Source organism: Sus scrofa, chromosome X (assembly GCF_054392235.1).
Source record: "Sus scrofa isolate SSC_HxYL_T2T_F1_AM1 chromosome X, Sscrofa_HxYL_maternal_Yorkshire_Landrace_v2.0, whole genome shotgun sequence".
Taxonomy (NCBI): Eukaryota; Metazoa; Chordata; class Mammalia; order Artiodactyla; family Suidae; genus Sus; species Sus scrofa.
Window position 1 is genome coordinate 108,263,115 of NC_139401.1, and position 12,381 is coordinate 108,275,495.

Consider the following 12,381-nt stretch of genomic DNA (forward strand, 5'->3'; position numbering starts at 1 on the left):
ACCCAAAGCTACGTTTCTCATATTTTCAAAAATTCTTAAATGAGTAGTTGCTTACTTTCTAAGTTATTTTGGGTTGACCTTTTAAAACATATTCTTTAAAACTGTTGTTGCTTTTGCAGGTCTCCATACTAACTGTGACTCTTCCCTGCAACCTGCAGCTTTTTCCTGCGCATCTTACCGTTGCTTTTACTTCAGACTCACTGCTCTTCCAATTCTCTGCAGTCGGATACTCTCATACCTTGGACTCTTCTGAACATATAGTAGCCGCTTGGCTTGTTGAACTGCCAAGGGGAAATGTGGTTCCAGAGCCAAATTGTGAGTGCCCTGAGCTACAGCCTCATTCTGCTTGCCTCCAGCTCTCATTCCCTCCCCAGGACACACAACACCATTCCCTTCCGCTTTGGGGGTGATCATTGGCCTGTAGGTTGGGATCTGAATCCTGCACATTCGCACCTTAGAGAAGGGATCCACAGCCAGAACCCTGTCATAGTCGAGGTCGATTTATTCTTTAGATTTTCATTGATTTTAACCAGTCACACACCCTCCTCCCCAGTTGCAAGGGTCCGCAGAGGGGTGGGCCCCCTAGAGTTCCCGCTTTGGGAGAACTGGTTTTGCCTCCGCCCACTCCCTCCTCCTCTAGGTCCGGACTTCCACCCCCTCAGCCACAGTGGTGTGCACTTTAATAAGTGATCGGATCTCAAAAAAAAAAAAAAAAAAAAAGAAAAGAAAAGAAAAGAAAAAGAAAGAAAAGAAGAAAAAAAGAAATGAAAAGACAGAAAAAGAAACGAGAGAACAGAAAAGAGCTCCCAGAGTTTGGCTTAGAATTGGCAGGTAGAGGTGGTCCCCTTTCCACCACCGGGTCCTCGCGAGTTACAGGCAATTTCCTGCGGCCGGCAGCTCACTTCTCACCCCCCCCCCACCCCCCGCCACTCCCGCCTCCTGCCGGGGTTTAATGACCTAAGCAACTTTCCGCCCCCCCCCCCCGTCCCGTCTTGGTACGTCCTGTCCGGCGTTTGGCGTTCCACCCCCGCCCTTTCCTTCCAGGTTGGTTCAGCCCCCGTCTACTCTGGGGTGGTGCTTAGCCGGCGCCAGACCGACCCTCGACTTCGGAGAGGCAGCGCCGTTCCTTTGGGCGCTTCCCCCTCGGTGCCTTCGGCTCCTTCAGCCTCCTCGGCCGCCTTACCGCCCGCGGGGACCCGGGAGCTCGGTGTATGCCCCACCCCTGACCCCGCTAGAGACATGTCCACCCCGGCTCGGCGGCGCCTCATGAGGGACTTCAAGAGGTAACCCGCCCGGGACGCCGGGGGCCGGGGGCTGCGGTCGGGGCGCTGGGTGGGGCCGGGCGGGCGGCGGGGCGGCCGGCGGCGGGCGCGGGTGCCGGATCGCCGGGCCTCTGTCTGGTTCCCTGAAGGTTGCAGGAAGATCCTCCAGCCGGAGTCAGCGGGGCTCCGTCCGAGAACAACATCATGGTTTGGAACGCGGTCATTTTTGGGTGAGTCTGCTTTCCGGGTGGCGGCGAGGGCTGGGGGACGCGTGTGCCCTCCGGGACCCGGCCGGGCGCGGAGGCGGGGGCAGGGGGAGAGGGTTTGGGGTTGGCTGGGCCTAGGCGCCTCCCCGGAGCCTGTGCCTCGATTAGCTCGGTTCCCGCTGCCAGGGGAACCGTTTGGGGTTCTGAGGGGGGCGGGGCGGGGAGCGGTGGCGCCCCGGTGCGGCGGCCTGCCCGGGCTTTCTGAGCCCCAAACCTCTGTTTGTAGTGGCTTTGCGACCCGGGAAACGGTGGTTTACCGGAGGTGCAGCGGGCAGAGCTCAGAATAGCCGTCTCCTCAGATGAACCGGGGAGAAGGGAAGCCCTGAAGCGGAAACTGACTGGTTTTTCTCTGTGTTTCAGGCCCGAAGGGACCCCGTTTGAGGATGGTAAGAGAGTTTCTTTACCCACCTTTCAGGAGCCTGATCATCTGGGGAAAGGGTTCCCAGTCATCCTGGAAGTGCCTCCTACTTAGGAAGCCGCTTCTCCCTAGCCTCTGCCTGCTAAAGGCTTGAGTGGAATCCAATATGTGGCAGGTTGTTCTGGCTATTGTCCGCTTGACTAGAGCTGCACTTTTTGGCCTCTTTAAAAAACAAAATCTGGGCAAGGTAGTCTCTTTTTAAAAGGAGCATCATACCACTGATGTTAAAGATGTGTGAAGTTCCAGTTGTGATCCTGCTAAATTCAGCCCCACCAAGATACTGAGTTAGTATCAACCCAACCACTTGCTGATAGGCTCAGACACCCCAGGGACCATTTGGCTCAGAATTCTGTCACAAGGGTGGGGACTTTGTTCAGCAGGTGCCTAATAGGTGTTGTTGGATGTTGAATGAATGCAAGAAACCCTTGCACACAACTGTCTGGTTTCGACAATCTGGCACTGATGGTCCGTCAGTCTCCCTGCTTTAAGATGGTCTTTAATGCCACTTTTAATGGCCAGTGCGAGTAGAATATTGTGGGTTTTTTTAATTTTTAAACGAGTTTTCAGCGTGTGCTTTTATCAAGACTTTGTGATAGGTCAGTGATCTCAAGGCCGCTTCGCAATTGAGGGCAGCTGTAATGTAGTCTCTTGACCAGTGTCCAACCTACTTCAAGGTACTACCTGTATCTATAGGTACATGATTTTTAGTATTTAAGTTTAGGTTTGACTTTTAAAAACACACATGTTATTTGCTTTTTAGGGATTTTTTTAAAAACTTCTTATTTTAAGATAATTGTAGATTCATGTGCCGTTGTAATAAATAATAATATGGAGAGAGGCCCTGTATACCCTTCACCTGCTCCCCTCCTCCTTTGGTAACATCTTAAATGACTACTCTGCAATATCACAACCAGAAAATTGACATGGATATAGTTTTATGTGCACTCAAGTGTGTGTGTGTGTGTATGTGTGTGTATTGTTTTTGAAAGTTTAATAATTTAAACTTTAAAAGATGATTAAAAGTGTTTGAACTACTGATCGGCATCTTTAATATTTGAGGTATTTTTAAAAAGAAAAGGATCTTTCTGTTATTTTTTCCCTCAGTGATTTATTTTCCTTTGGTTATGCCTGTGTACATATGCACACACATATGCACAGAACTCGGTTTGAAGGTTAAAACAGAAACATTTCTGCAAACTACTAAGTACATCTTTCTGTTGCCAAGTCAGATTGCTTTTTGATGCAATCAAAAAAATTGCTTTTTGATGCAATCACAAGATGTTGTGAGATAGGTCAGGATCAACCTTTTCTATGATTTGTCTCAAACACTCAGATTTCCCTAGAAGACAGTCACTGGAATACTTTCTGCCTTCACTCCCTGGGTAAATCCCACTGCTCTTCAAGGCTGCAATAAAAAGCATTGACAGCAGGAGAGTGTGGTCCTGAAGGCGTACTGCTTTGCTGCAGTAAATCATTTGAACTGATCCGTAGCAAGAGCTAGCGAGGCTTCATTTCCCTCTCCTGGATAGATTGGTGCTCGTTCTTCATACTTAAGCTTTCTGTGCAGATTAACTGTATTTGCTTTAGCTTCAGCAGGCTTTGTTTTCACCGACTTCCTTTTGCCTCTTGATTTTACTTAGGCTGCTTTATGCTGGCCACAGCTTGATTAATAGTACATCACTTTGCTGAGGGTTGGCAACTTAAATATTTCAAGTGTGCTTCTCTCATTTTAAGTGGTATGAATTGAAAAGGTACTTATGGAATCCATTATCTACCTGGACCTTCCCCCTTGACAGTACTAGTTCTATTTTTGATGATGTGTATCTTCATCCTGACATTACTGAAAGGAATCACTCAGGCTAAATGACAGTTCCCTTTTCTGATTTGTTCTCTTTGAGCAGTCTGCTATCTAGGAACGCTTCCTCAGGTGTCTAGAACACTGACCATGGCTCCGAATTTTTTGACCATTTAAGAATACCTCTTATTTCAGTTAGGGAATTTACTGGAAAGGTCTGATTAGGGGCAAGTGGCATAGTTGATTTCACTGTTGCCAGTGTGTTATACAAATCAGTAGCTCAAAGCTACTTTTGCTGCTTCCTTGTAAACCATTTGTAGTGGAAATTTCTGGAACAGCCAGGCCCTAGTTAGAGATGAGATTTTAAGAAAAGGAACTCTTAAAGGTATTTTGATTTAACTTAACACACTTGAAGTAGGAGAACTACTACCAAGAGCTTATACTACCAAACAAATCACTGGGGGGGAAGGCTTCCTCCTAAAATATCTTGGTATGTATACCGAATACAGAGGCCGAGGAACAAAGTATTCTTCGTTGCGTCATCTGAAAATTGTTAAGAGACAGTAACATACTGTTTTCATAATAAGATGTTTTCTTAAGAATTTGGTCTAAGTTGTGTGTTTGTTTGTGTGTGTGTGTGTATGTGTGTGTGTGTGTGTTTTAGGGCCGCACTCTCAGCATATGGAGGTTCCCAGCCCAGGAGTTGAATCAGAGCTACAGCTGCCAGCCACAGCCACAGCCACGCCAGATCCAAGCCACATCTGTGACCTACACCACAGTTCAGGGCAATGCCGGATCCTTGACCCCCTGAGTGAGGCCAGGGATTGACCCCGCACCCTCAGGGATACTAGTCAGATTTGTTTCTGCTGCGCCACCGTGGGACCTCCAAGATTTTTTTTTAAAGGGTATTTGTTTGCATTTTTTTTAAAAAAAAAACACATAGATGTTTTTAGTCATGTGTCCTCTACCAGGTCGGTTCCTAGTTGGATTTGTTTCAGCTGTGCCATAACAGGAGCTCCTTTAGCTTTTTTTTTTTTTTTTTTTTTAATGAATCACTTAAAGTCCACTAGGGATGTTCTTAGGGTAAATAAATCCTGTGATGAAGAGTATTTGGGTATTGTCTTAAAAATTAGACTTCAGTCATCAAAAAAAAAATTTTTTTTTTGGTACATGTACTTTGCTTTCTCCTCAGGGGTCACAAACTGGTGACCCAGTTGTAGAAAACACCTACAGAGGTGCTTTCTTTGGCCAATACAATATTTCCAAAAAGTTAAATTTGTGACTGTTTTTAGGCAGAACATACACTCTCTAGTTTAATCATACCACTCCCTATTGCCATACCCCAGCCATTTAACACATTTATCTAATTTTCCTGGTCCCTGTGTATAGTCAGATTAGTTGATAACTTTCCTTACAATGTTTTGGCCTCCTCAGGAAGATGAATAAAATCACTACGGGTTGTGTACAACAATGGTGAGGCTTAAGTTTTCAGATATGTAAAGCCTAGCCTTCTAAATATTCAGAGGGTAAGTTCTAGTCTCAATTACATAATATTCTGGGATTTTTAATGTCCTTAACATTTGTTTTGGACCTCAGAAATTGCATCGAGGGTTGTACTAATGAGGTTCTCATTGTGTGATGTGGCTAAAAGTATGAAATATCCCTTTTAATGTGTACTTTGAGTAAGATTTAGATAAGTCCTAGTTAATATTCAAGTAGACATCAGCAAGTTGTTTCACTTCTCAAGGTATTAAATGAGATGTTCTAAAAGACTTGAGGAACATCTTTGGTAGCTAGGTAACCACATTCTTGAACTTCTGGGCAAGCATTAGGCAGAAAGCTCAAGTCAAGGGTTTTGTGGGCCACCAGCTTATGTACTCAAGTTGCATTTCGCTATGAGTGTTTGATGGAGATCAGAAGGAAAGTGTTTGATATTTGACTTCATTAACTGTATTTTTCTTACTGATCGTGAAATTTGGACTTTTGGATTTTGCCTCCTTCAGCTGGGTCAAGAGATGTGAAACTGGAATTATTGCAACTAAAATATTTATGAAGCACTTATTTTGTGTCACTGTGCATTTTTCCCTCACTTAAGCCTCACGGCAATGTTATGTACTTCCCCAAAGGTTTCACAATTAGCAAATAGCAAAGCAAGGATTTGAACCCAGGTCTGTCTGACTGCACAGCTGATGCTCTTCCCCACTGTTCTCTACTGTTTTCACTTATGCCTGCCTTATGTGTGGCTTTACTGCCTTTAGGTACCGTATTTAATGACCATTTTAATTTAAAGTATCTGGGAGCTCCACATACTATTAAATCTGCCCAATTTTAGAGAAATTTCTTGATAAATCTCTTAAGCTGTAATCTAAGCAGATTTCAACACTCAGCCAAATGTGTTTATACTTGGGATAGATACGGAAGCTCAAAGTTTTGAACTAACACTCCTTCCCACTTTTCTTTCATGTTATAATATAAATAGAACTGAAAAGGAAGATCTATACTTTCTTCTTCAGAAATAGGAAGAGTTATGATCAGGTGGTGATAAAGGCAAAGTGTGTTCTGATGGACTATAGTGTGTTTATTCCAAAATATTTTACTTTTTGTCTTTAATTATACACATAGTATCTTCAGATCTGACTTTCAAGTTTAGGGAGTAACAATAGTTTGGGGGATATAATATGTCTCCATATGTTGCATTTAAAGTTTTTCTGCAACTTTGGCACACTTGTTCATATGAAGGGCAACTCTGTTAGCGAATTGTTTCCTATGAGCTTGCTGCTTGGAAACAAACTTTTTTGTATTGTTATGTGTACCTGATCTAGCAGTAGAATGATTGTGGTCTTCTCTTTTTTAAATGGAAAACAAAGAGAAAATAAGTTGCTAACTGAAGGAACCAATAACAAGTTATACTCTATCCAAAGCGTGGCCTATGGTATAAGAATAATTTATTAAGTGGATCAGAGGAGTACAGTGGAACATGAATCACCTTATACCAGATTGTAACTGATTCCTTAAGTTTACTTGAAGAAATTTCAGTCAGGAAAAACAACTGCCCGATTGTTTTCTTGAATTTATTAAACCCAATAAAAAATAACATTTTGAAGGAAATAATCTCCCCAAATCACAGCATCCAACAATTCTTGAATGAGATCCAGTTTGTCCATTTCTTATAAATAAGTCCACAAGCTAGTATGCTTTAGGGCCTCCTGCTACCTTTGTTGACACATATGTGAGAAAAATAATTCATTTCAGCATAAACAAACATCATTAGAAATTTACTGGAGACATGAACATAGTCTAATGTGGTTTTCAAATTATTTCTGCCATTGATTCCCTCCATTAGTGTGAATAATTGAGTTAGTTTTATGGTGAAGTACCTTGTGAGTCATACTGAAGGGTTTTTAAGAGGAACTGAAGTTTTTTCTTGCTTACATTCAATTGTTTTCATTATGGAGTTACCATTACATGAAAAGGAGCCAGTGAACTTTTATACTTATTCCTTGTTTTTTTTAAAAATAATTTGATTATTGATTTGTATTTCTAGCATTAGTTTTTGAACCTTTGTGCTCTCATTCTTTCTAGTCCATTGATGGCGGCCGATTAAAATTGGCCCGAGAGTTCCTGCTCTGGTGGTTCAGGTCACTGCAGAGGCGTGGGTTCAATCCCCAGCCCAGAGCAGTGGGTTAAGGGATCCGGCGTTGACAACAGCTGTCGCTCAGATTCAGTCCCTGGCCTAGGAACTTCCACATGCCATGGGTGTGGCCATAAAATTTTTTAAAAAAAAATTTTAAATTGGCCTTTACTAAGGTCTTTCAGTCTTCTAAAGGAAGAAGGCCGAATTTTGGCTCCACTTGCTTGCCATTTTAAGGATATCTTCAAAAAGTACAGTGGCTAAAGTTATCCTGACGGCAGTAATTTTGAGTGTAAATGGTTATATTCAAGTTTGGGGGTGAATAATGGCAAAACGAAAAACAAATCACCTTTGGGTGGTGAGTCTTACAATGTCTGTCCATTTTTAGGACAATCCCTGGAGCTATATCTCTTACCTGGTCTCTTTTCTCTCTATCCTATACCTTTCCATTATTTCATTTAATACTGGAAAAAGTCATGTAGCATTAAAAGCAAAGTACTACTGAACAAAGTAGTAAATATGTTTTCTTAACCCTTTCTTTTTAACTACAGGAACCTTTAAGCTTACAATAGAATTCACTGAAGAATATCCAAATAAGCCACCAACAGTTAGATTTGTCTCTAAGATGTTTCATCCAAATGGCAAGTATCCCTCACTTTTAATACACTATTTTAAACTACTGCACTGTTTATTTTGGAGGTATCCCACATTTCCTATTTATTTGTAGTACCCGAGTATTTGTTTAAGCATCTTGCTGTTTCCTGAAAGCTGAACTTATTTATGGTGGTTTGTTGCTGTCTTGGTCTGTGGTTTTAGAACTGAAGCAGCGAAGAGACTTTGCTTGGAGTCTCAGAGCCTCCTGGTTTTGATGATTTTCTCATTTAATTACTAAACAAAAATAAGGATGCTCATAGGTTTCTTTTAATGTAGGGCCAGATCGGGGTAGTTTTGTGTTGTAATTATTTTCACTAGCATTTAGAACAATGGTTTTCAGCTTTGGATGCAGATCAGAATTAACACGGAACATTTAAAAGATATGGATGCCCTGGTCCCACTCCAGACCTACGGAGTATCAGATTCTGTGGTTGAGGTCCAGGTATAGATTAGATTGGAAAAGTGCCACAGGTGATTCTAACTTGCCACTCCCCCCCCCCCCCGAAACAACTAGCCTTTTATTCAGATTAATATTTTCCATAGTATCAGATATTTTTATCTTCATGCCAAGTGAAACCTTGTGAACTCTGAGCTATTTTGTGTTATTTCAGATAGGAGATACAGTTTACAAATTTGGTGGGATGAATTCCCCACAAGTCTATGGATGACTTGGGACCTTGTTAGAATATATGTGTAGTTTTGTGGGTAATGGGGCAGTCTTTTCACAATAACAGGAACTAAGTACCTTCCAGTTTTATCCTGCTTACCTTTGACATTCCCTCATCATCCTAATTATTTCACCTACTTGATGATACTTATTGAGGATAACTGAGACGCTGCTTAGGAATCTTTCCTAAATCTCAAAAGCAAAGTATTCTTGACTGTATTTGTCTTGACTATGATGTTAAAACTTTAATAGTTTTGTGTGTTTAACATGCCTACTTCTATGCTCTTAGTCTATGCAGATGGTAGCATATGTCTGGACATACTTCAGAACCGTTGGAGTCCAACCTATGATGTGTCTTCCATTTTAACATCCATACAGGTGAATTTTCCTTAATGTGACTGACTATAACCTTTAACATGTTTATATTAGCAAATGTTTTTGAAAGTCTTAAGTCCAAAGGAGGTCATTAAGACCTAAGCCACGAGAAAAATATATATTTGCCTAGCTACTAGTAGATGAATGTACCTCTAGATTATTCTGCTAAGAGGGCAAATTTAGCTGCAAGTTAGGACAATTCAAGTGAGTGTTCTGAATAGATATATATTTGCATTGAGGAACTGACCTTTTACAAATTGTCTCTATAGTCTCTATTGGACGAACCTAATCCCAATAGTCCAGCAAACAGCCAGGCTGCTCAGCTGTACCAAGAGAACAAGCGCGAGTATGAAAAACGTGTTTCTGCGATAGTAGAACAGAGCTGGCGTGACTGTTGACCCGGGTGCAGGAAAAGAAGCAGCTGGTCATGAGAAAACTATATATTGATGTGTTTGTCACCTTCCTATTCTTCAGTGTCATTACATTTACTTTATTAAAAGCAAAATAGCTGTTGTGCTGTTTCCATCTTCCCTTGCCAAGCTTTTCCTACCCTTTCTACCCTCTCCTTAAACTTCAGAAAACACCCTCTGAGATCAAATGTACTGTACCTGGGTTACGTGCAAAAATTACTGATGCTTAATTCCTTTTCTGTTGTATCTCGTTTCCAGTTTTAGGGCAGTATTGTATTACTGTACTTTACACTAAGCTTTTAAAATGAATTGTTTTACAAGTGGTGCTTTTGCATAGCTTGATGACCAGAATGTTATTTTTAACAGAATGATTGCTGGTGTTTCATCCTGGCTGGTCCTTCATTTGTGCTGGATTTAACAGTGACATTTTGGAATACGGCCTATAGAAAACAGGGAAATAAATCCATATAAACATCCATTTTGAAAGAGCAATGGCAGCTAAAAAGGCTGTGATACTAAGATTTAACCGTCATGAATTACAAGATTTTTCCCCCCCACTGGTAGGAAGGAGACTGTTAAAGGACTCAGTCAAAGGAATGCAGCAATTTAGTAACTGACACATCCTCTCCTTGCAGGGTATTCACTGGAGACACCCATGCAAAGTTGCAGAATACTAAAGTCTTCTGGATGTTCACTTTTTAAAGAGGTGTGGGAGCAGAGGAATGGAAACAATCATTAGTTTTTCAGCTAGGGAAGGTTGGAGATCCTTTAATCTTTTTAAAGGAGCAGTGCTACCCTAGATAAACAAGTTTATAATCCCCCATTGTTTTTTAGAGTTTTAATTAACCCAAGGAAGGGAACATATCTGTGGCAAACTATTTTCCACTGAAATCCTCAGTTAATGCTGCATGCTTTAGTTTCTTCCTCCCTTTCAGTATTGTAAGAACTTTGAAGTCAATGTTTGCAGTCTTTCTTTGGATATTTATACTTTTAGATAGTATCTTTAAGTAGCAGTGTGGGACAAGGCTTGTAAATGTTTTGTCTGATGTTCCATTGTCACCTTTTGTGCATTTATCACTCTTCTAAACCTAACTTTGCACAAGTAACCCATGTAAAAAATGTACATTTTTCAAAACTTGTAAATAAAAATAACCTTAAAATTTTGTAGTCAAGGTATAATTATATTTTAGCTCAGTATGAACTTTTACTATTAATTCATTGGACTCTCACATCTACTCATTTCCCCCCTTAAAAGTTATGGTAAAAGTAAAAATACAGATTCTGGGAGAGAAGAGTAGGGCTATTTTTCTTTTCAGTCCTAAGTGTGTAATGCTTCTTTAAACATCCTAACAGAATGTAAATCTAGTAAGTAAAAGTTACTTCAGCATATATTATAGTCAGTCAAGGGAATTATATTGTGCTAAGGGTGGGGAATTAACCAGGGAGATTTACCAGCACCCTCGCACCCTCAGAGACCAAGATCTAACTTTTTTTTTTTTTTTTTTGTCTTTTTGTCTTTTTGCCTTTTCTTTGGGCCGCTCCTGCAGCATATGGAGGTTCCCGGGCTAGGGGTCCAGTCGGAGCCATAGCCACCGGCCTACGCCAGAGCCACAGCAACATGGGATCTGAGCCACATCTGCAACCTACACCACAGCTCACAGCAGTGCCGGATCCATAACCCACTGAGCAAGGCCAGGGATCGAACCGGCAACCTCATGGTTCCTAGTTGGGTTCGTTAACCACTGCGCCACGACAGGAACTCCACCAAGATCTAACTTGATCCCGACATTCCACCTCTTAGGAAAAAAGCCCTAGCTTAAAAAACAGTGCCAAACTACTATAAATGGCATTTTAAGTCCCATGTAAACTCTGGGAGTACAGGTATCCTCAAGGTTACCTCTTTTATTTTTAAACAAAACTCTGCTTTCTTCTGAGGAGCAAATTATTTTAGAGACAAGAACAGTGACTGCAGAAACTCACCTCTTTACTTGGGGTGGGAGGTGGGTGCTAAGTGAAATCAAGTCCTTAAGGTGTATGTACCCACTCATCCTTTCAGACATGGCACTTAGAGGAGCCTCAAATGGGGGAGCTCACCCTACATTGGACGCCACGTGAACTGCTTAGTTGCACCTAGGAGCAGCATCCTTAAATGTGCTTAAATATCTGTCCATTTCTGCTTCAAAGTAGAACCACATTACATTGGTCTTTATTTGGCAGATTAGTTTGACATAAGTTTTTTCATCCTGCTGTGGCTGGGTACCTTATATTGACACTGTAGTCATACTTGAAAAAAATCAGGGTGAGATTGGCAATGTGCATATTTAATATTTTTTATCTTTTGTACACTTCTTAAGAAACACTATTCCCAATCTCTTTCATGGGATAACCCCCTTAAAACCTTACAACAGAGTCAACAAGCTGACCTCCCTCCGAAAGCATCATACCCATGGTCAAAGTCACCACAAATTTTTCATTCCAAAGTTTAATGCTAATTTGCCCTTTTTCTTTACAATTTTTCAAAGAAGTGCCACAGTCTGCCTGCATGTAATAAATTATAACAATAATAAAGTTAAAACAGATTTGCAGAGTCCCCTTTCAAATGGTGGACTTGAACTTGAATCTTCATTTCTGTGCCTGCTTGATGTGGAAAAGGGGGTGTGATGAAGAACTCAAGTTGTAGTTCGAGTCCTTTATTTAGGACCCATCTCCAGCTTCAAGAGTTACACACTGCAAAGTGAATGCCCTGTATGTCTCTTTTAACAGAATGCATGGAATTTCCACTCATTTTGTAACGAAAAGGGAGGGTAAAAAAATCTAAAAAGTAGCTCTATAAGGCTCAATGATTTTATGTATATATCTGAAAGCAGTTAGTTCCTCAGTATAATATACTTACGTCAAATAAA

General features: G+C 41.4%; 1 protein-coding gene across 1 annotated transcript; it reads left to right on the top strand.

Annotated features, from left to right (window-relative positions):
- Positions 1-1,090: 1,090 nt before the first annotated feature.
- On the top strand, positions 1,091-10,638 carry UBE2A (ubiquitin conjugating enzyme E2 A). Its single transcript, XM_001927284.5, has 6 exons — positions 1,091-1,283; positions 1,412-1,492; positions 1,889-1,914; positions 7,924-8,013; positions 8,983-9,071; positions 9,338-10,638. The coding sequence occupies exons 1-6, from the start codon at positions 1,240-1,242 to the stop codon at positions 9,464-9,466; spliced, it is 459 nt and encodes a 152-aa protein (XP_001927319.3). The 5' UTR covers positions 1,091-1,239; the 3' UTR covers positions 9,467-10,638.
- The last annotated feature ends 1,743 nt before the right edge of the window (positions 10,639-12,381 follow it).